This window comes from Seriola aureovittata, chromosome 13, assembly GCF_021018895.1.
Source record: "Seriola aureovittata isolate HTS-2021-v1 ecotype China chromosome 13, ASM2101889v1, whole genome shotgun sequence".
Classification (NCBI taxonomy): domain Eukaryota; kingdom Metazoa; phylum Chordata; class Actinopteri; order Carangiformes; family Carangidae; genus Seriola; species Seriola aureovittata.
The window spans coordinates 14,661,339-14,685,637 of record NC_079376.1 but is presented as its reverse complement, the minus strand read 5'-3'; the positions used below and the strand labels follow the sequence as shown (position 1 = coordinate 14,685,637).

At 45.2% G+C, this 24,299-nt stretch overlaps 1 protein-coding gene across 1 annotated transcript in view; it reads left to right on the top strand.

Annotated features, from left to right (window-relative positions):
- The window catches only part of kif26ab (kinesin family member 26Ab), a 66,703-nt gene that overhangs the window by 15,791 nt on the left and 26,613 nt on the right, over window positions 1–24,299 (top strand). The window contains exons 3-4 of the mRNA XM_056393549.1: window positions 11,456–11,932; window positions 16,943–17,163. Of these exons, the coding sequence (XP_056249524.1) occupies window positions 11,456–11,932; window positions 16,943–17,163 (698 nt within the window). The remainder of the gene's footprint in view (window positions 1–11,455; window positions 11,933–16,942; window positions 17,164–24,299) is intronic.

Genomic DNA, 24,299 nt, shown 5'->3' with positions numbered 1-24,299 from the left:
TTCAGCACGTAACGTCATGACCAGCAGCAGTGGTCTGTGCTTTTCCCTGTGACCCAGATTAAGATGTGGCATGCGCTCACCGACTGGGGTCGATGTCATCAGCAGGGAGGTCGGAGTTCATTTGTCTTGCCTGACAGACCTTCAGGTGGTGTTCCAGTGCTCTGGCACAAGGCCACACCGATGCTGACCTCCATGAGTCGCGCAATTAGTTACCCTTTGACCCCACAATCCCACAATAAAACCTTGAGCACGGACTGGGCATGCTTCTGCATCCCAAGTCCTACTTTACATATCACTCTATATTTCTGTATGTGTGTGTGTGTGTGTGTGTGCATGCGTGCGTATGTGTGTGTGTTTGCAGATGAAAAACACACTGATGTAGCGTATGATTCAGTCTGACATGATGTAATATCTCTAAAGTTCTTTGTGTTGTTTCAAATTAACAACACAAAGAGATTGGACCCATGCATACAAATTTGCACACTCATCTTAATGATATATCTGGCTACTTTCCATTCTCCACTCATAAATACATGAAAGAGCCATTAGTCTGCTGCAGAATGTACAGCTCTTCTCTCCTTAACTGACTGTTGTCATTTAACTGCCTTTAACTGTGTGTTTCTCCGTGTGCTCTTAAGAGCAGTTAAAGCGCATCACTCAAGGCTTATGCATAAAGACAGACTCAGATGAATGCCACCATATCCTTGAGCCAAAATTATAAATCTCATTGCAGACTCAAGCTTTCTACTTTCACTTTGTTTGACATATTCTGTCTTTGCCTTGGCTCTGAACACGCAATTCAGCTGTGAAACCTGCAGATTCCTTCTATTTCTCCTGCAATTGCATGTTTTTCCATCAAGCTGAGTCCCTCAGCTCTAACTGAGTTCTGCTGTGTTGTGACATTTCATATGAGCAGACAGAAAGCCCCTGAAGAATGTGGAGAAGCACAATTCAAAACCAGAACTGAGAACTCAACAAAGCTGCCAACCTCTCCAAGGTTATCTCTTCACTCTGCGAAGTGAAGTGACAGCGTCATTGTCCTTGTGCTCCCATGTCGGTGTCCCTGGCATGAAAATAGAGTCAGTTTTGTAACTTTCTGTGTAACGTTCCCCGTTTTGTAATTGGTTGTGCAGAGAAAAAAGGCTAAATTGACAGTCTCCATCAGTTAGCTGCTGTCTCACTGATTTGTCCGATCTCTTAGTCATGTAGAGGCTCGTTCAAACAGGTGGATAACTTACAAAGCCTTCACCAATTACCCTGCTTTCTCCTGTGTCTGCTGGAATGTGTCTGAGCATTACTTCTAGCTGTGTAGCTGTAGGAAAACAATATCGATCTGTCGGGCTGTCATTTGGCCACTGTGTTGGTCCATCACTTTGGTCCACAGTGAACAATCAACTATTCCCACAGGGTGACTCCTATTGGCTTTGCTGGAGCCTTGACTTTTACTATAGCGCCACCAGCAGGTTGAGATTTTAGGCTTATTGGCTTTTAGTGAAATACAGACGGGTGACGAATAAAGGAAAGACCTGAGAAATGAGTGGTGAAACTGGATGACAATGTCCCTATCCATAGGGCACGAGGGGTCACTGAATGGTTTGATGAGAATGAAAATGATGTGAACCACATGCTAAGGCCTTCACAGTCACCAGCCCTCAACCCAGTCTGATTTTGGAGCAACATGTTAGACACCATCGTTAAAACACACGAAATGAATCCAGACACTTGTAGAATCAATGCCATGGAGCATTGAAGCTTAGCATCTTACTAAGACACTTAATTTATCAAGTATCTCAACAAACTATTGTATGGATTAACATTTGTGCAGACATTCATGGTTCCTAGACGATGTATGCTAGTGACCTCAGTGATGCCTTAACTTCTCATCTAGCACCACCAGCAGGCTAAAACTTGGCTGGTGTTTGGTTTATGACCACTAACTGAAACTAGTGATATTCCCATCAACCTTGGCTGTATTTTGAATTTTGCGTTGATTAACAAATATTAGCATGGTAAACATGAAACATTGTCGTTATGAGCATGTTAGCATGCCAAAGTTAGCATTTATCTCAAAGTGTCACTGTGCCTAAAAACAGCTTCACATAGCTGCTAGCATAGATATGTGTTTCATTTAAGTTTAAAGCAACTCAAAACATTATGAAATAAAGCAGAATAAAATGTTATATAACTATATATTTTTCACATGAACTATCAAAGTGAAAAGTGAATATGATTTAGGAAAACACAATCTGGCTTTCATCCCAACCAATCCTCACCAGCTCATTTGAATATTAATTGAAATGGTTGCAGTTGCTTTGTGTTGTGGGCCACAAGGCCATTTGCAGGATGTTATTGTTCCTAAAAGACAAAGTGGCAAAATGTGCATGTGAAAAAATTTTGATAAGCCAAGCATTTTGTAGGATAGTGAATGAAAATCCTTCAGACTCACTAAGTGGATTAGTGTGCGCTATTCTCCACTGAGATGGTTCAGCCTACTTCCTTATCTCACTGAGATTCGATAGAATGTGTCTAGACATCTCAATTAGCAAGAAAAAAACAAAAATTTTACTGGATACTGGTTAGCGCTTATCTCAGTTTATTTTTCTTTCAGTACTCTCACCAGCGTTCACTGTCTAGTTCTCATAAACAGACAACAGTTTTCCATTAATACAACCCTCCCCGGCTAAAAGCCCTGGGCTGATGTTTAAATGTCTATTATTAGTGATAATTGTGTTCTCTGAGAAGTCATTGGCATGGTAATGACATCTTTCATGATAAATTAGTATTCCCCCCTCTCTCTGCTGTACCTACACTAGGCTGTTGCACCAGACTGATTCCGCTGCTCGCAACTCTGCTGCTCCATTGTTCTGCCGACACGCAGCAGCTTTGTGAGACACAAAGCATGTCAGTCTCTGAGATAATGCTCTGCAGACTGGGAGTGGATGGGACAGAGACGCTCCGCACGGCTCACCTTGGCTCAGGATGATTCGTGCCCCAGCGTATGAACACAGTTAAGAAGCCAAAGTGGGGGGGGGTGTAACCTTTAGCTCGTTCTATAGTCCCTCCAGTTTTTGTGTTGCTAATCAGTTAGCCTGTTGCTCACATATCCCCAATGACACATGGGCCGATAAGTGAAAATTGAGATATCTGCCAAATAAAAAAGTGTCATGCTCAACAATAAGCATTTACTGTGCCTCATTATGCATTGTGGCTTCTCCTCACGTACTGAATCTATACAGTCACTCCATGAGGAGAGAGCGAGAGAGAGGGAGAGTCTCTCCAGCAGCAACAGAAAACTTGAATATTTATCTATATGGCAGCTTGCCAGTATAATTACTGTCCCATCCTTTCCAAGGGGAAAGTGGAGGGAAATAATTGTTGTAGGATACTCAACATTTCACCTTGTCATCACTTTTATACCACTTTATTTTCATGACTGTGAGTAGGTGAGGCTTTATATTTTCACCCTAAGTGTCTGGGATGAAATATTTCAATAAGCACATAAAATGAGGCAAATTTAGACCCTGTACGTCCATATGTTGCTCTATAACTCCACTGCACGGCACGAAAAACAATTTAAATGTTGATCTAAAAATGATTAATTCTAATCATGTTGTTGCTGTGTGGAGAGATTATTTTCCAGTATGGGATCTGGAGGATGTTGATGAAGACACCAGATGCAATTACTTCTGTTTGAGCATGAGTAACTCCCTTTGCATTTTTCTTCGATAATTAACCATTTTTTGTGTAAACTTGCATGTCACACTTTTCCTTCCGTGTGACTGAGGGAGCCCTGCGATGGAGATTAGTTACCGTAAGCTTTAGCAGCAGTTTGTTGTCTCTCTAAATAAACCGCAGAACACAGGGAGTGCTCTGTGTCTTGTTCATAAACGTTGAACAAACTACAGTGAACGCAGCTCTCTCAGTGTGACAGTTCAGACAGAGGAGAAGCAGGTGGCTGTCATCACTGCGCACAGACTGAAAATAATGGGTTTGAATACAAGTGAAGAAGTGGTTTGGGCTGTTGGAAGGAACTATTGTATCAGGATTCGCTGCTCTGCAGTGAGTGTTTTAGAGTGGGCTCTTGGACAAAAATAGATCTCTCAACGGGCTCCAGTGGAGAGTTGGGAGTGCCGAATAATGTTTCAGTTTCACACTGCACACTAATGAGGACTTTGCAAATGCATGGAACAGAGTTAAAATTTTAATTCTGACCACAAATGCTCAGTGTCAGTTTTAAAGCGGTCATATTTTATAAATGTGCTTTTTTTTTTTTTTTTGCAAAATTGGAAATCCAGAGGAAAGGACCAAGTATTCTCTTTATTAGTTGTGTGCTCTGAGAGCGTCAGACGATTTTTAATCCTCTTCTCTGCTCTTCAGCCTCCCTTCCCTCACCCCACCTTTCCTCCCTCCTCGTGTCCTTGCTTTCACCTGCAGTTTACAGCAACACCTGGCTCCTGCCTTTCCAGCTTGCCTGTTGAATTTTTCATTATGTACTCATTTTGGTACGTTTCCACAGCCGAGCCTAGTTGGGGAAAAAGAGAAACTACCTTGAGAGCATCTCGCAGCCAAAAATCAGCCATTCTAATTAGAAGTGCACAATTGCTGGCGCAAGTTTACATAAACACAATCCACTGCGTCCCCGGTGAGGACAGCATAGCAAGCAGCCCTGCTGCTGCCTGACTTGCTCCACAGCAGCCATGGGCAGGGAAGTGGAAAATATTTGAAGAGGAGAAAAAATAGTTTCATCCCTCCAGTTTATACGGTGATGCAGTTGAGCATTACTTCTTTTCACTAATGAGAAAACTTTGGAGGGATGGCTCATGTTGCTCTGTCTGTGCGGTTTGTTTTATCTCCCAAATCAGCCTCTTATTGAGTTGAAGTACTGATCATTCACCGACACATGCCTAATGAAGCTGTCTTGTTAAAGTCTCTCACTGCTGAGTCCTGCCCGGACCTCCCAACACTCTGACCCCGGCCAAAGCTGATGAAAGCTTGACGGATCTGGGGCTAAGACAGTGAAGGCTGCCTCAGTCCACAGAGGAAAGAGAGAGAGAGATGTTGGAAAGGGGGGAGGGGGGGATGAAGTCTGTCCAAACAGTCTGAAAGGGGCTTGTTTTCTTTATGTGCGTGAGTGAACAGGAAAAGGTAATTAACTGGCCAAGTGGCGAAAGGCTGGAGTGATGGATGGGTGTGGTGTAAAGAGACAGCCACACACACAAGGAGCAACACACACACACACACACACATCAGGCCACGCATTTCACCCATTTCTCACTCATGTAAAGCCTGGCTTCGTGAGCCTTTTTATGTAATTACACTTTTATAAAAACATATATGTGATTCTCACTCCGCCTGCAGTAAGAGGAGCTAACAGCACTCACACACTGATAAATGGGTCGACCATATGGATTGGTGACACATCGTTATATGAGGTCATTAATGGTTTCAGGTTGGTTCGGCAAAGACTCATGAGTGATTACAACTGACTCTATCTGTGTTTAACCTGAGGGTCAGCAGGATCTATGACCATTTTATTTTTGATGGACAGTGACATCTGTTTTTTTATGGATGACGAGAAGCTGTCGGCTGCAGTGTAGCGTACAATGATCTGTATCACGGAGCTGGTAAGCCCAAAACAAAAATATGTCACACCAGATCTTATCATGAAAAAAAGGTCTCGACTGTATTTTGAAGTGTGTACCGACTGCAGGCTTTGTTTGCTCGACCCGGTAATCGTTCATCAGAGGATGTGTCACGGTGATATTCTGGACAGGTGGGGCTATCATGTGTTGGAAGTGTCACTAAGAGGTACAGCCTATTTGCATTTTCTGTCAGCAGTTCACTGACAGCTTAAGGGAGGAAAGGGCTAAATCACAGAGGGCAGACAGACTGACATCTGTCTCTGTGAGCTCCTCATGAGCAGATGCGCAACGCAGGGAGACTTGGCTGTTCATTCAAGGGAATACTGATGCAAACATCTGATGCCCTTCTTTAAACAAGGTAATCGTCTGTTTGATCTAGGTAAAGGGAAGTTTGTTCACTGAAATGTGCTGTTGACATTTTAAGTAAGCAGTTTGTCTTCAAGATAGTTGCAGAATTCGGTAATGCTGTGTTATCTCTCTGGGAAAAATGTAATATTACAAACCATGTTTTGCAGTCAGAGCCACAAAGATGTAACATTGAACATTCAGTACTGTTTGTTGGTGTTTTGGCTTCGTTCAACCATCAGGTTTGCTTGCAATTTACAGAGGTTGGTGAGTTTAAAATACACAAACTCACAGGAGAGTCACAGCGAGACAGCAGCCCAGGAAAAAGCAAGAGCGGAATCGATTTTGCAAGCATATCTCTCACAAAAGCTTCTACTCAGATGGTTTGATAAGATTCTAAATGTAGCCTCAAATTTCACATTAGAAGCAGCAGAAATATTTTATCATTATTCGATGGAATCTCCCTGCACTCCAATAAAAACTTCAAAGTGTGACAGAAAAATTAAGCATCCAGAGTTTTTCACGCAGCCACGGAGGATGAATGAATTCATTTCTGTAGAGGCAGTCCTATCAGCTAGGTAATGACAGTGTACTTGTGTTGCTGCAGATACTGTTGCTTTGTTTGTGGGGGAAAGTCTTATTACGGGTTTGTTTAATCTTGTCAAGTCAGCAGACAGGGGCAAACATCTGTTTGATGTGATTTTCGTGAGCCTTCCCATTCTGTGTTCCACGAAAAGCGTTCCCACAGAGTTAAATAGCATGCTAGTGTGACATCCTGAGTCATTGTCTTCTCTGCCTCCGAGCAGGCAGTGGTTAAATTTAATGGTCTGTATCCGAGATGTGCTGCGGCACTAAAAGCCCTACCTGATATCTAATCAGAGGCGCAGGCCTTCCAGCTCTCCGCTCCTTCAGGGGATCTGTTGAGTCGGCTGGCTCGGAGAGCGGGTCAGAGAGGTGGAGGTGGTGGCGATAGTTGAGAAAGGGCAGGGGGCAGAGAGGGATTACACCACTGGATGTGTTGCTTTTATCCTGGGAATGTAATCTGCCTTAATGCCCTGTGCTCACCCGGGGCTAGGCCAGCAGCTGTGCTCGTTTTTCTCTGGCTTGGCTGTCAGAGCGAGCCGGGCTACCTGTGGGAAAGCAGGCCTGCTGGAAGCTCTCGTCCTCACCCTGGGATCTGGACTGGGCTCCTGCGGTTTATTGGGGGGCCAATCCCTTTGAGACTTACGGAGACGGTGTGTGGTTAGGGTCAACACTGTCTCGGGCCAAGTAAACAGAGATGGCTCGGAAGCAGAGGAAGGGAAAGTCAGTTGAAAGGAGTTGAAAGGGCATTAGATTTGGCAGCTGCTGTGTGGTCTTGATTTTACAAGAAATGCAGTCATAGGAAGTACTCAAGAATGGTAATGTGTAAACAGGACTGGTGCTGGTGAGAACAAAGTTTAGCGAGGACAGATATAAAACCGTGCGGTGTTGTACTGACTCATTTTGAGGAATGTTTCCATGCTGGTGGAATAATAAAAGAGAAACCTGGACGGGGAAGGAAGGAAGGAAAGGAAGACTGACTGAGCAATTTAATCTTAAAGTCAACTATCAGGCGTTCAATTGTGTTTGCTTGTGTTTCCGTTTACTGAACAGTTAGAATGAACACAGAGGATTGAGGAATAGCTGAGGACTTATTGCTACAGTGCCAGCTCTGGACTGAGTCTGGGCAGATTGCACAATGACTGATGTTAGAAATAAGAAAATAAATCACATCGGGCAGATTGCCACAGAGCGCTGGCAGGAGCAAACAGATATGAGCTGACAAGATGCAGGCTACAGTGCGTCGGAACTTTTCACTTTATTTTTTCTCATCATGGATGCACATTGATACAGTTTTGCTTCATTTCTCTTTCTGTCACTGCTGTATCTGTTGGGCTCAAAAATATGGTTTCCCAGAGTATTTTACTTTCAATGGAGCGTACCTAAAAGTCCCTCTGCTAGCGAGGGGCCTCATGCATTTCAAATCACTATGACCTTCCCTTGATTTGAGTCAGCTTTCTATATCTGCACCACATCAGAAGCCGAATGTGGAAATAGTCAGACGGCACTTTCGCTTTGTCTGGTTAGAGAGAAGGTGCACGGACGAGATGAGGGAAATCAGGTGTGATTTGAGGAAAGAACCTACGTGTGACTTGGCCCGGTTCCGTTCGCGCCCTAAGGAGGCAGGAGAGAGAAGTAATGCACATCTTTCTGCCTGTCCCCTCATCCATAAGTGGTAACGGCTGTTTCCATCAGCCTCTGGGCATGGGCTGTCTGCGATGACACTCTCCATCAACCCAAACAGACAGTCATTAGCCGGGTGGCGCTCTCTCTCTCTCTCTCTCTCTGCCTCTCTCTCTCTCTCCTGCTGCTGCTGCTGCCCTTGTTTTCATCACAGTTAGTGTGAGGGACAAAGACAAACTTAGGTCTCTCAGGACTGTGGAGGGCTCATTCCACAGGCAAGGCTTTTCTCCCCAGCGTGCTCGCAGTGCACACCTCCTTTCCATAATAAGGGCATAACATCTGACTACATTTGTCCCCAGAGTTTAATAAAGATCAGCGCTGACAGGCAGTAAACCAACACAACCACCCACAAGCCTCCAGGCAAGGGCCACAACCCCGGCCTACCTCCTCCCACCTCCCTTTCTCTCTCTCTGTCCTCTTATCCTCGCCTGTGCAGTTTGAGTCTCTCTGCGGAGAGACCTCGGGTTGAAAACCGAAACCATCTCCCACTTGTACAGAACAATGGCTGCCGAGTCGGAGCCCTGAAGTAGCTCCACGCCTCCCCGCCGACGGGAATGCTTTGAACATGCAAACTGTGTTGATGCCGTGCATTACATACTTCTCTGAAGCTACTCTTCACACCCACTTGCACCTGTCAGTAATAGATCATATGGACAATAAAGGAAACAATATGGCTTCGCGGCTGGGTGCACTCATGCGTCGTATGTTTCATGTTTTTCCACTTTATGCTTATGCACAAGCTCTCAAGCAGTTAGCTCAGATGTGATAGGAGAAACATAAGAGTAAAGTGTTTAAGCTTGTAACTGCATGCTGACTTTTCGGCCGTGTGTCAAATTTCACTGTGTCAAATTTATCTTTTTTTATATTCGAGCCTGCACTCCCCGAGCGATGCGTGAAATATCTACAAATCTTGATGTCCTCTTTCGCCATCTCCTCTCCACCTCTTATGGACCTTCAATTTCATCAAACCCACATCATTCTCCTCCACATGCCCAACTTCCTCACCATCCTCATCATCAGCTCCATCATCTTCATAAGCCTTGTGGCCATGACCCTTTATTCACTCCACTGGGCATAAAGCTTATGGACAGCTTTACAGGAGAAGCCCGCTCTCTAACCTCCAGAATCCTAACTGAATAGCAGATGGGCTCAGCTTTGTGTGTCTTTTTATTAGCTCCCCTAAATCAACACCTAACAATGCATGGAGAGAGAGAGAGAGAGAGGGGGGAATTGATTTCTTCCATCTACCAGTCGCCCCGAGGTGGGTAGGAGGTGGTCAGAGGGTAAAGGGTGAGGGGTGATGTAAGGGCGGAGATGACTGGTTATGACTTGGCTTCAATTTCCTGTCTAGGAAGCATGCACATGAAGCTAGACCAGACAGTATGCAGAAACTATCAGCCAGCAGTGTTTTCTTAAGCTCTGTTTCACATTGCACTCCAATTTATCATGGACTGTTTCATCTCATTTCAGTGGAACTGTCCGGTCTTGCGCGTAAACTATCTACTGCAGGAGCGTAAGTGCAGAGACCATTCACGTGTCAGGATCAAGCCGCATTAGATATCATTCTTTAAAGCTCCATCATAGCTCTATCACATTTCCATTATAAGCTTCTTAAAATTTAAATCCATTCCTCATTTGGATATATACTCCAGCATCAACATTCACTTGATACCATACCACACTGGATCTACCATCAGCCAGTCATCAGGAGGTTGAAAATCATCTCACCGGGAATGATGATTCTGAGTGTATTTCTCAGTAGTGCCTGCATCCTAACAGTGCCTGACCATGTGTAAAGTAAGTAGCCAGTATAGTAAATCATTGACCAGAACCACTCAGTTAACATCAGGCCAGTCCAGTCACAGTCCAACGCATGATTGTCCTTTAAGTGAGGGGATGATATGGAGATTATGCTTATCCCTCAGGGTACATTGAGTATAACTCAGCGGATACTGCTTTCTGTCCATTTTTGAGCGTAAGGGAAATGTTTGTACAGAATAGACAATAACCGTGCATCGTTTTCTGTCCGCTTGTAGGAAGGTTATGTGATCATACCATTAATACAGTTGGTGTGTGCGGAGGAAAGTCCACGTATTGAGCTGCTTTCATGAGAAGGAGATTTAAAGTCCCTCAACCTGCCTGTATAGTCTCTGATTCTATTGGGCTAGCTGTATTAAGTGGCGCTGCATTAGGCCAGTGGATTGTTGTTTCCCCGCTGCTTCACTCCTCCTGATCACCTCGGAGGATCCACGGAGCAAAGGCCTCATAAACATTTATGTATGGGCTGTGGGCTCCTGTCTTAGGCCACAACTCCACTGGGCAGAAGCCTAGTGCCCCTTTATGCCTCTTAAGAGACTGTCTCTTGTGTGTGTGTGTGTGTGTGTGTGTGTGTGTGTGTGTGAGAGTGTATGTATGTATGTATGTGTGTGTGTGTGTGTGTGTGTGTGTGCGTGTGTTTGTTTGATTGTTTGTTTCCCAAAAACAGAGAAAGTTATGTTCCAGGATTTGAATAGTTCACTGATAGCTCTGTGTGCCTCCGGCTGCCTGGAGGAGGTAGTTATCTTCACATTTGGTGGCTCATCGTATGTTTTCATGCTGGGACACTTATCATATGTAAATTGTATAGCTTTGAGCGCTAGAGTCCCCTCAGCTGTTGCTTTCTTTTATCATTCCTCTCAAGCAGCAATGGACACACTAGGGAGCCTCCTCAGAGATGAAATAGAAGGACAGAACTCTACTGGACAACGTGTCTAAAAACAGTAACAAGCTGAAATTTTCTTGTTGACACATCTCACTTGTTATTTTTGTGAAGGATGCCTCTGTGGGATCTTTTACTAATCCCTCCATGCCTTGTTTCAGAGTTTGGTCCCCAGCAGACACTGTGAAGTGAGCACACGCCTGGTGAACCTGATCCGCAGTCTAAAGTTGCATGCAGGCGAAGCATCTCAGTCTAAACAAACAACCATTCCAAAAAAAGGGAAGTGGTTAAGGCAGGGAGTGAGGGTCCCAGGGGGCAGTCAGAGACCACACTGGTAGCAGGCCACTGACGCACATGGAAAATGTGAACAAACACACAGGAAATCCTTTCATAAGAACAGATAGTGAGATATACATGAGATGAACGTGTTGCATGTGTTAAGTGTGTGTGTGTGCACGTTGTGCATGGAGTTAAAGCCTCTATTCTGTGTGTGTTTTCTCTGCAGGACCCTGGATATGCAACTTTTCTGTTTGAGCAGCTCCAAACACCGGGGAACCATGAAGCAGGCGTCAGCTGTTGCCAAGTGTGCTCGACGCCTCTGCACCAACTGAGGCAGGAGGCCTTGCAGACGCTCCATGCTCCCGTCCTCACCTTCAGCTCAGACATGGCAGCCCTGCCCACTACATCCTTTTTACCGCAGCCTTCCAGATTCACTGTGTCGTCCTCAAGTGTCCATGCAAAACCACTGTCCAAAGGCCAAACCATCACCCACAGTGTCCTGCCCCTGGGGGAGCGGCATAGGGTGCCAGGGTGGTCGCAAAATCCTTCGCTTTCTTCGGGGCCTAAGACCAGTGTCCAGGTGACGGTGGCGGGAGGGCAGCTCACTGGATCCCTGAACTCCGTCACCATCCAGGCTCAGCAGTACCTCGAGGGCATGTGGAGCATTTCCAGGGTCAATAACTTCCTCCCTCAGCCTAAACCGGTATATCTTTAATATGCCTATTTTCACATTTGTTTTACATTTCATGCATTTAAAGGTGATTTCCTTTTAAAATAGTGCATAGTATAATGAGCTTAAATTCCTAGACGACCAAAAGTCTGGCTTCTTGACTACCTTTTTAACTTGAATCGACATAAATTAACTAAAAATACATGTGTAACAGCTCTGTCTTCCCATGCTGCAGTGCTCGTCAGGTCAAGTCTTGTCAATACAAATGTTACATTTCAGACTTCAGAAAAGATGAAGCCCTGCAGAGAATTTGTAAGTCAGAACTCTGCAGGAGTGCTGACCTCTCATTCCTCAGTAGTCAAGGAGCCTGAGTGATCTGAGGTCAGAGGTCATCGCAACACTAATCTGCTGACCTCCTCCTCAAGGGCATTTGGAATGACCACCCCACAGCGTCACCATAACTCCTCTCTCATGTTGGATAAGCATTAGTCTGTGCTTTGTTTGATGTCTCAGAGACTTGGAAAGGTCCTGGGTTTTTCCCTCGGTGTCATGATAGCTAATGATTAGTCATGCTGCATCATTAATTGTTAGTCATGCTGTACCTTGTTTGCGAATTTTAACCATTTAGTTGCACATTTATGCAGTTTTCATTGTAAGTGTAACAATCTCAGTGTTTGACAGTGATTTCTAGCATCAGATTGTATTTCCTGCTGCTGATATTAAGGTGTCGTTGTTACCGATGTGTCTCTTCCTACACTGACGGGGAACATCTGGTCTCAGACCTGATTGACAAACATCTGTGACATTCTACACGAGGTAGACTTAGTGTACAGACCAAACAGCATGTGCTAACATCGTCTAGTCCTTGCACTTTAATATTTTCCATCAGATTCATAAATGTAAATTTTGCCATTTCTGTTCCAACTGTGTGGATAACTGCAGCCTGTCAAGGGTCTTGGCAGTGTTAGTCCTTCCTTTCTGCTTGAAAATTGAAGACAGATTTTCACTCCTCCCTTTAATGTCAACAAGTGCCTGTAGAGATGGTTTATGGGAGGCCATCAAAAGCTTTTAACTGCATGTACGCAATCTAGGCCAAATCAAACGGCCTGGCACAGAAGGGAGCGGCTGACTTGTGTTCTCCATCTATGTGTCTAAAAGCAATTAGTGGCCCTTGGAGCTTGGATGAGTTGCTCAATGCCACATAGCTGAGGTTGGCGCCTTCCTTGGACAGAGAGAAATGTCCCCTCAGGACATGAAGTCACGAACACAGCAGAAATGTGTGTTATTTTTCTCAAGCTTGTTTCTTTCATTAAAACCAGATCCTTCAGAATGACAAAAACCCACACCAGCTCTCGAGGGTTGGGAGTTAAACACTGCGCTGAAAGGCACCAGTTTTAATTCATGATTCCCTCTTGGTTGCTTTGTAGGGAAAGCATTCAGAGTTGTTCAGACAAAGAAGCTCTGGACTCTGCGTGTGTGTGTAAAATAGAAATCCTTCAGTGTGTCAACCAGCAAACCTGGGGCGCTCCCACACACAGCCCACCTTGAATATCCCATTTGGGAAAAGGCTGGTTAACATCTGGAATGATGTTTGTGGTCACTGGAATTGAAACTATCTGACTCCCTCTTTGTAATTAGCTGACACTGTTTCATATGAGTGTAGCTGCCTTGAATTGAGCAAATGGCACACAAAGGCACTTTTCTGAGACATTCTGACACAGGTCTAGAATCTGATGCAAAACCCCAACTTTGATAAGTATTTCCTGGTGTTATTGTGTGTTTGAATGACAAGCTTCAAGCAGTTAAAGTAATCCAGAAAAACACATTACCAGCAGTGTTATGCAACTATTCAAAACGGGAAACTGATTGAACCAAATTTGCAATTCTCCCTTTGCGCCATAAAATCCAGAACCACATGTGCGCTAATCTACAAAGACCAAGTGCTCTTAACCCGTGAGGGTTTCCGTTATTGGCCTGCTAGTTGCCTGCTATCAGGGCCTGCTCCTTTGCCACCAGTGAGAAGCCCAGCAGGATGATCTTGGCTGCTGCTGCTTTGGTGCAGCTGGGCCGACATGGCAATGAGCCACAGAAAGCAACAACGACAAGAGAAGAAAACGATACAGGAAGGAAAAGGAAGGACAATGCCCACTCATGCCAAATTGGGAAACAATTAAAAATTTTGTGCAATTATGTCTTGGCATTTGCTTGAAAATAGTGGATGTTTTCCATCACGAGAGCTAAACATAAAGGCGTATTATGTTAGCCCTTTTCTCTCATTGTAGGACTCCAGTATTGTTAGAAGTCTGTCCTCACCTCAATTGGTTTCTGTTGGTTACAGAGGCCAGCCAAGCCTGACAGGCAGATTAACACGGGGCCTATTTCACCCCAGCAGTAATCGTCTGTTGACCGCTGGGATCAAAGGTCACAGAGGGATCCTGGTAGTCTGGGGGGTAGGGGTGGGGGGGTGGTCAGTTGATAGGATGCTGGCCTTCTCGGCTCACTTCAGACTTCACTGGAAGGACAATCTCTTTTCTTTCTTTCCACTCTCTTCTGCACTCTTTCCATTATTTTCCGATCTCTCTCGCATTGCCCCCCCCCCACCAGCCTCCCTTTTTCTGTCTTTGCTTTCCAGTGGCAAACCAAGGCAAAGGGATCAGGGAGGGCTGGGGGTTAAAGGGTGGAAGGCCAGCTCATTACTGACTCTCAGTGCAAACGGCCTAGCACACATGGCTCCACTGACACAGCCTAATTAACTGACCGGGGGATAGATTGTACTGTTCAGCCAGAATCAGGGCCAGTCCAGGTCCAAGGCTACAGAGAGCAGCTTGGCTGAGGGGCTTAAGTCCCCAGTCTTAATACCAAGGGGAATACTCTTTGATAGGCACTGTGATGAGCTCAAGTGTGTGTGTGTGTGTGTGTGTGTGTGTGTGTGTGTGTGTGTGTGTGTGTGTGTGTGAGAGTGCACCTACATGTCTGTAGTTTATCCATTTTGAGCCCACAGCCCATCTCCAGCGGTGACCAGCTGTCCCTGTATGCTCCTGAAAATTCGCTGCCACTTGATTTTAAAACAGACGCTGCATCGGCTCAATCAGTGACAGATTTGATGAGCTATACACATCAGCTTCCTGTACGGCTGTGTGTGAAGTGCTCTAGTCTTTCATACCAGAGTGTAATGGGTCTACTTCCCTGGAATGCGCCAAGTTCCTAAGCTGTCACCCACACCAGCATGGTGTGAGGCTTTCCGCTCTGGCGGCTGCATGAGGATCTGTCTTCGGCTCATTTCAGTTTGCAGCTAGTTTTTCCATGGTGTTCTTCTCAAGTCATAACTTCACACACTGCAGCTTGATATCAGACTTAGCCTCCATGATGAAGTCTCAAGAGAGCAAAACCAGACCTCCAGAGCAAGAATGTTGATGCTTAACTCTTCTAACAAGCTCAGAGGGAAGAAATGGGAATTCATGACATGCACTTGCACTACAGGTCCACGGTTTGACAAATGGTCAGTGGAGCTTTTCTGAGAAAAGACAATGCACCCAAGCTTTAATATAGCAGCACATGTAAAGCTAACAGTGGCGGCACTCTGCAGAGCAATAGCCAAGCCTCTCATGTGAATGTCAAAATGTAAGTATACCCTCACATCCTGATGTATAGCATTCACATGTCAGGCCTGGCATATAAATAGTACAGCTGTCAGCCCGTTCTGACAAATGGCAGATAGTGGAAGGCCAGACGCTTTATAGAAAAAGATTGTAAAGGATGTTATTTTAGTTGCCAAACATGAATCTAGGGCAAACACTGGGGTAGTAAATATGCGGAGGGCCTGAACTGTATTTATAATACATATATTACACAAGTCAAAAGGCACTGAGGCTGCAGCGCTGTGTGTGCTCAATTCAAGGTCGTTGCTGATTGCACAATGTTCATGTGTCAGTGTTATAAATGTTTTTAGGAAAACTCTAGCCTTTATTTATTTAATTTCCGATGCTGAAAACCCACAGAACTGGTTCTTGTCAGCTGCTATTGATCATTGTCCTGCAGGATAAACTAGCGGCTCCGGTGGGGATTAACCTTTTGTCAGTATGGTGACTCCAGCTGAAGTTGGCTTTTGGCTTGTATAATTAGCTCTCTGTACTCTTTGTGTTGGTCTATAAGCGACCACTAACCCACTGCAGGCTGAACCTTGATGCTCCGTGTCCAGCAAGCTGCACCACTATTTATTTCAACCTTTAAACAGAAACAGAGGACAGGAAGGTTTTAATGTATGAATGGCTTCTATTTTATCTGGGCTACCCATCTGTAGCTCTGTGTTAAAACCTTTCCATACTTTACATACATAGACCTTATTTACATGATTTTTTCTCCCACATTCAATTGATTAGAGATGCTGCAGCACATACGTATCAGATGTATAGACTTACAGGTGGTATACCCAGTGTAGCTTTGGCATTACTTGCCAGAACTAATTAATTACCAGAACTAAAACAAAGCATCCCACCTCATTTTATTCCTAATAATCAAGCTTCCAGAGCAGAGCGTGCCCATGCAAGCACAATTCAGGTACCTCATACACATTTAAGCTGTGATAGAAATCTCCTCTCTCATGTGATGGTTGATTGTTTACTCCCTTTGAAACTTGCTCTTAGATAGTCTGACTCAACCTGCAGGATGACACGTTCCTCATCCCTGGTGCGTAAAGTGCCAAATTAGCCATGGACTTGCAGATATAATCGGGAGCAGAGTGAAGTAAATCGCTGGTGATTTAATTACTAATTAAATGTGGGTTATCACTTAATTACAGTAGGCTATAACTAGAGCAACCTCGAGAGTGTTGCCAGAATCAATGAATGGTGCAGCATCCTTGCCATTCTGAAGGGAGCTCTCTGCTGTGGATACTGCTGACTCCCGCTAACTGGAGCTGGCTGCAGCAGCTGCCCGTCCATCTGTGGCAGAGGGGAAGTAAATGGAGTGGAAGGAAGGTGGGCAGGAGTGATAAAACCTGTAAGTATTGGCTGTGGTCTTATCTCTGTATCTGTGTGTCAACAGACCCAGGGTTTGATAGGGGATGCAGACAGGGATGTCACAGCCCCAGAGGCCCCAATCACCACCATGACCACCACCACCACCAGTACCAGCAGCAGTAGCAGCAGCACCCTGACGCCCTGCCGACTGAGGAGCTCCAGCCAACCGGGACTCCCTGCGCCCGTCACCAATACCTCCACCTCCCCCTCTCCCTCCTCATCTGCGGCAGCCTCCTTCTTCATTAGGTAAGCACCTCCCCCGTCCTGTCAAATCATACCGCATTTGAGCCTGTCAAAGCGAAGAGAGATTAGACCGAGTTGTTGTGGTGTTAAATGAAGTGTTTAGTGTTTGCGTGTGCTTGTGTGCATACACACCTGCGTGCATTCAAGGTTCAGTGTGTGTGTGGGTGTACAGTACATTAAGAGAGCTGGAGATGAGATGTGCACAGACTCGCCTTCAAATGTCTGCTGAAGGTCATGGTTCATGGTGTTAACATCTATGTGGGGCACCTATTCCATGGAGATGTTGTTCTTGCCATGGTTGAATTATAGCATGCCTTGGGATACGCACCATCATGGGACTAAATGAACCTTTAGTTACAGGCACCAGTGCCCATGAATGGATAATAGAATTACATAATTCGATATGAAGAGGGAGTGTCTCACGCAGGGGCTTAGGCTAAAGCTGAGTATTGTCCTGAGGTATTTCATGTTTAGTTATTTTTCTTTCTTTGTTTTGCTTCTTGAACTTAAAACAGCTTCTCTGGTTTTTCAGTCACAGACAGCTGCATATTAGATCCTCCTGCAGCTGCAGTTCAGGGCTCTTATTTTGTAATTCAGTGAAACCATTTGGCCCCAGTGTATCTCAGGCTGAGAGAGGCTTTTTCAGCACTGCTTGGCTCTGGTGTTGTTGTTGCCCCGGAGAATACTTCACCCTCTCCAGGCGGGTGGATGGCTGGTGCAGTGTGCTATATTGTCATTGATAGATTCCCAGGCAGGCTGGTCAGTGCATGCATTCCCTGCCTCTACTCTCCGAGGAGAGCTGTGTCATAATGAATGTTGGCGAAAGGAAAGGTGGCTAAGAATGATGTATGAGGCCATTGAAGCTCTGCACCACAGGAGGTGAAGGGACTTGTGGAGTGTGACAGGAAGCCCATGGGGGATCCGTGTGGAGCTTAGGTTTTTTCCAAGCACCCCCAAATGGAGTTTGTCTTGCCAGCTTTCACAGGGTCAGAGTATATGAGTGGGACCATGAGACCTCTCCTTTGGCAAAGGGGACATTCCACTAAATATGCAACTTCCTGTGTATCTCGCTTCCCGTCACAAGAGCAGTGGGTCTGAATAACACCAAGGTGTGGCCCTTTGCTAGACAGGGTTAATTCCTGACACTGATTTATTGGTTCTCATGTTTTCTTTGGACCTGAGCTCAAAAAGAGTCGCTTAAAGAGCCTCGTCTAGCCAGCCAGGGTGGGCTCAAAGCAGGGAAAAAGAGGGAGGTGGTCTTGTTTTTTCCCTTGCAGCAGGTCCTGGTGGGGCAGAGGGGGTGTAGGTGGAAGTACAGTGAAAGGTTCCACCTTTCATTTCATCCCAGAGATAATTTGCTGCCAAGAATGTGGTGTTTTACTTGGCCCAGAGAAACACAATGATGATGGGCCAGCTTCACACAGCATCACACTTCGCATTTAGAGAAAAAGGGTGGTGGAGATGTGCACTGTGCTTGATTCGAAGCACACCCACTTCCTGACCCTCTGCAGCTGCAACAGGAATATCATCATCATCATCATCATCATCATCATCATCATCATCATCCTCATATTGTCGTGTTTGTTTCATTTTGTTTTTTGTGTATCACTGCTGATTGAAATGTAAGCTCCCAAAAATCAAAAAGAACTGAATCAATCAACAGATTTTTGTTTTCTTTCAGCTCTGATTGTGCTCCGGTTGAAAAAAAAAGAAAGTGATGAAATTAGTGTCCTTCATGTTTTAGACTTGATTGAAAACTCTTATCTGATTAGTATTCCGTTTTGTTCTCGAAAGATACAATTAGTGGGATGCATGTGGAAATCCTGAGAGCTCAGGATGTAGGAACGGAATAACCAAACAGCAGTTTCTACCCCAATGGAGTGGAGAAGGCTCCTTAGACACTTGTCTGACATTCACTAACACTGTTCCACTCAGAGATGAAATTTTAATTAGAACGCAATTAGCTTGAGTCTAGCTGCTCTAGCTAGTTTGCTGCTGAGAGAAAAGACGAGTGTGATGAACTAAAGCGATTCATTGTTTAATTTTTCATTGGAAAAATAAGTCAACCATTCAGCTGGTTTAAAAAAAAAAAAGCATTTAATTTGTTTCATTTAAGATGTGTACTGAGTTGAAAAATCATTTTAGCAGAAATGTCGATTTGATAACCTCGGAGCCCAGCAGGTCCGACTCACTTTTTTGACAATTCCCGTGCACAAGACAGTAATGTGTCCCCTCAGATTAATTATTTGTGGCCCTGAGCCACTTAATTGTGCATTTAAATCACTTTATTCTTTTAAAAGGCTAATGATGTCATGTTAAAACAACTGAACATACTGGATTGTTTTAGTTACTTAGTGGTCAAAGCAACAAATTACTTCAGAATGTTAAAATTATGGTAATGCATTCATTACCTCACATTTATGTTGAAATTAGTTTTGGCTTTTAGATACAACACTTTGGTACAACATCCTTGAACTTTATTTTGCAGATTGTTGATGTGATTTGTGTGAACACATATTACAAATTATTAATTTGAATGTTAATTCAAGGGAACAAATGACTAAGTTGCATGTATAAATATCAGGCTGCAAACGTAAAACTCTGAGCTCTTTTTTTGTCTCTGTGTTGTCGCCTGTGGGAGAATTTTCCCATAAAAGTCCAGCAACCATGAATATTATCTTGTGACGCTTCTGTTTTCAGAAATTACAAAATGTCTTTGATCACACAATGAATGTATCTTTTAAAGCATTTTTCTTTCATCCTGCTTCCTGTCTCTGGTAATTGTGGATAGTAGCCTGAAACACAGATGACCCTGAGGTCAATGATGACCCAATGGTAATTAGACTGACTATACAGTCGCAAAGAGACAGGAAGAGTCAAAGGTCAAACCCTGACCGGATGGTGTGTGTGTGTGTGTGTGCATGTGTGCATATCATTATGTGTGTGTACACCAGAGTATTACTGGGGGTGGGGGGGTAATGAATTTCGAGCCATGTGTTCAGCTGACTACCATGTTAAGCGCTGATTGCCTTGTGACAGAGCATATGATTAGTGTATTGACACAGCATTGTGTAATGAAGCCAGGCAGAGCTCACAGCAGGGGCTAGGTGGTGTGGCTAACTGCCGCCTCACAGATCCCTCTACCCATCTCTCTGTTCCATTAACACCTGCTGATTGTGACGGTGTGTTTATTACCCACCGGGCCCGTGGGATTTTTCAGTGCACACTGCTGAGAGGAGTCTACTGCTCAGTTTGCAGTCTACTTTGCTCAGTGTGCTCATTTCTGCGCAGCAGCATGAGACATTATCCATGGCCTATTGTTGGTTTATGTTTGTTTGGAGGGGGTGCTGGTTCATTTTTCACTTTGTAACCACACACTAATCACACTCAGGAGAGGGATGATTTACTCAGTGCAAAGATACAAGGAGGTAATGAATAGAAGAGTCCAGAAGACCTTGGAGACACAACAAGTCAGTAGGAGATTCAGTGACGTTAAAGACTTCAGAGGTGGCACCCAGGCTGGCGGGCAGGCTGTTGCAGGGGCAGGGCGGACAGCTGTTTGCTGGAATGTGGCCCTGAAGGAGTGTCAGGAGGAAGTGGTTTTATGGTCGTCCATCGTCTGCCCCGCAGCTGCTGCCCAGGTGAGTGTTTGCGCAGTAATGACTGTGATTGTGCAGAGGGATTCCTCCTGTAATTGTGTCAGCGTGGCCATTCGGCCCAGGTTCTCCTGCAAAGACCCTGCCTTTGTGTCAGCAACACTCAGTCTGCCCTTTATCCCCCCCAGGCTGCTCTGAGTAACCATAGAAACAAGTCATTAGCTTGTGGAAATAAAATGTGACTGATTTTTCTTTCAAAAGTGGAGATTGGAAATCAGGAAGTTGAAAATACCCACTCTACTCCATTGGAGTAGAATTTAGTTAGGGGGAGGGACAAGCATCTCTTCAATACTGAGTGCAGTGTGTTGCAAAGTGGGAGCACTGCAGGATCACAAGTGATTGTTCATGTTCTGAATAACATGTTGGCTGATTTGCTGAAGTCCATTGTTTAATCATGTGTATAGGTTGATTGAATTTTGATTGGATGAAGTTTTCATGGGAAACTCAGTACACCCTGTGTGTTTGTTTGTAAAGGATGTGGTGATGCTAGCATGTGTTGATGCTAGCATGTGTTGGCTCCAAGTGGACGAAGCAGGATGCTGCTGTGTTTGGTTGGCTGTGCTGTGATTGACAGCAGGGATCTCTGTCACTGACAAATAGGCAGGGCAGATTATGTGGAGCAGAGGGGTCGAGTGAGCACACTGGATCTGGCCCCCGCAGGGGGATAAAGATACAGAGCGGGGCGGTAGCTGCCTGGGACGAATGTGCTTGTAAATGTTGTCATTCAGTAGGCGTCCTCAGGCTGATGCTCCATTCTGACAGCATCAGGAGCAGGAGGTCTGCGCCTCTGGAGAAGAAAATCGGATTCACTACCATGGGAGTCAAGTAAGTTTTGCTGTACACAGACAGCACAGAGCTCACATGGATGTGTGACTCTCTCCTTGTGTGTGTTTGTGTAGTAAGGTGTAGCAAATGCACATTTGGGTGTCGGTTTTTGATTCAGCCTGGTGAGCTGTGATGTCTATTGTTTTTCTTTTCTCTCTTTCCTCTGTCTTGCTCTCTCACTCTCTCACTTTACATTTCTTTCTGTGTCGCTCTCTCTTTTCCGCTCCGTGGATTGTGGGAGTTGGGCTGTCTGCTCCCTAGAGGTGAGAGGGTAATGGTTTTGTGGATTCCTCCACCGAAGTTAGAGCTTGAGGGGAATATATAGCATGGCAGGAAACATTTTGCTGAAATGCTGGCTCCATTTTGAGGAAACAACCACAGTGGAACTGAAATGTTAATGCTACCTCTACCTCCAGAGCCTGACAAATGACAACTGATTCATATTAATCTGTTGAATCTGAGCAACACATGCCCAGGGCAGCGAATGGCTCATCAGAAGTATTGAGTGGGTGGATGGTTGAGCTGCTCTGTGGTATTTGTCTTTGTTTACTGTCGGATAAAACACCAGCTGGTATTTTTGCTGCCATAATCAGGCTGATGGGACTAATGGCTGCCTCTGTGCAGTGGCAGACTCAGTGGCAGCACCAGCTGAGGCCATGACGGCGCTGCAGCCTCTATATAAGCCCAGGTGTGAATCCATCCAGTGCCTGTCAGGCGCCGTCAAGGCTGAGGTGTTGATGGAGATCCAGTCTGGCCTTGCAGCCTCAGGGATCTACAGCAGGTAGATACATCCCACTACCCTCATGTGTCTTCTCATCCACCCTCAAACAGCAGTGGGTTGCTTCTCTCTCTGACTCATAATCTTCCATGATTCTCAGGTAACAGACATCATTGTTTTCTGAAAGATATAATCTTTACTGTACCCCTGCTTCACAGGGGTATATGCTGAATATTATATGACAAATTCTGATTAGGATTCTGTGAGTTACTCTTCTTCTAATCTGACTTTGCTGCACAGCTGAAGCACTGACTTCACTGTGGCAGATGTCCTTGCCTCTTGCTGGGTGTCTATCTCTTCCCTGGGATATGATAACATTGTGTGATAGTGTTGTGCCCCCTGCAGCACAAGGGTTATTGGCACTGTTGTGACTGGCACTGTAGAATCACTTGTGCCTGTCATCATGAATGGCAAACAGCTCCAGTGATGGGGCAAGGAAAAAGCCGAGGGTTTGTTGCAGCCTGTGTGAGGGATAACCCGGTGCCCTTTCGCCTGTTCCCCCAAATGAATCCCTGAGTCAGGAAGTCTGTCTGGCCCACTCACATAGCCTGCAGGGGGGACGGTGTGGGGGGGGGCTGACAAACAAAGAGCTGAAGCGCTGACTCAAGCCTGTGCACTCACCCTGGGTCCACGTGTACTAAGCCCTGAGGGGAGAGTGGAAAGCACGGACATCCACTCCTGACAGATTCCTTTCATGCACGGTTAAATGAGAGGATGTGGAGCGTAGACCTCTGTCCTGTAGGCCTGTTCCTTGTTCTTGTAACATAGTGCTGCCTTCTTCTTTCAGCATGCTGGTAATGGTTGACAGGAAAAGCCAGTTTGTGTGAGAATAGTTGAATGTGGGCAGAAGAGGTCACGCCCTCAGCATCAATCCCTTTCCAACTCTGTTTGCCTGCCCACGTTGAGCATTCCCCATTCAGCTGAATAACGGCTATAGTTGCCCACAGGGCTTCATGATCAGTACATTAGTGTTGTAATGTTATCATGCCCGACTCTGCAAATTCTTTAACCCCTAGCCTGTTGAATGGATATTATGCATTATGCCTGTGGGAGCTGAGGGATGCCATCTAAACCTCCTTAGTGCCCCTGAGTGAAAGTCATGCAAATGGACTCTATTATCCTTGTCATTACAACCGCAGTGGCTTCTGCATTATGGTTGAGACACAGTGTGAGAGTGTGGCGGAATAAGAAAGAGTGAATTGCAGTAGCTGGTGGCGGGGAATATGCGTTGAGGAATTTTATGACCTATTGTGTGCAGACGCAAAAGAGAGCCGGTGGCCTCCGCTCCCGTGAGCTGCCTTTATGTCTAACAATCCAGAGAAACAAAGATGGTGGAGCTTCCCAGGCATCACTGCTCCTCAGTGCTCAGCCACGCCACGGCCTTCTATTCAACATGAATAACTAATAGCTGCCCAATCAGTGCTTGTACGTTGATTTCCCCAAACGCTTGTGCTCTATTTTTTTTCTTCAGAAACACACATATGCAGCAACCCCATGCTGGATGGGAAGGGCCCAGCTTTTTTTTTACGCATGGAGATCAGATTACCACTGAGGATAAGGCCATTGTCAGGGCAGGTGCTTCAGTGTTTACCTCATCACCCACAGCTTCAATAGCTGAACCATTTCACCGTGATCACATACTGTAGATTGTTGACACTGTATTATTTGCAAATGCACACATTTTGCTTCACTGTAAATTGGTACAATATATACACAACCAGCTACATTATGACACAGGGGAAACATAATCGTGCTTCTAGTACATATTCCACATGATATTTGCACCACAATGTGCTTCTTAGTGGCGAGTTAGAAAAGATTAAGAGTTTTTGTGTAGGATATTACACCCTCCACCCACTCTCGTCCAGGAACATACTGCG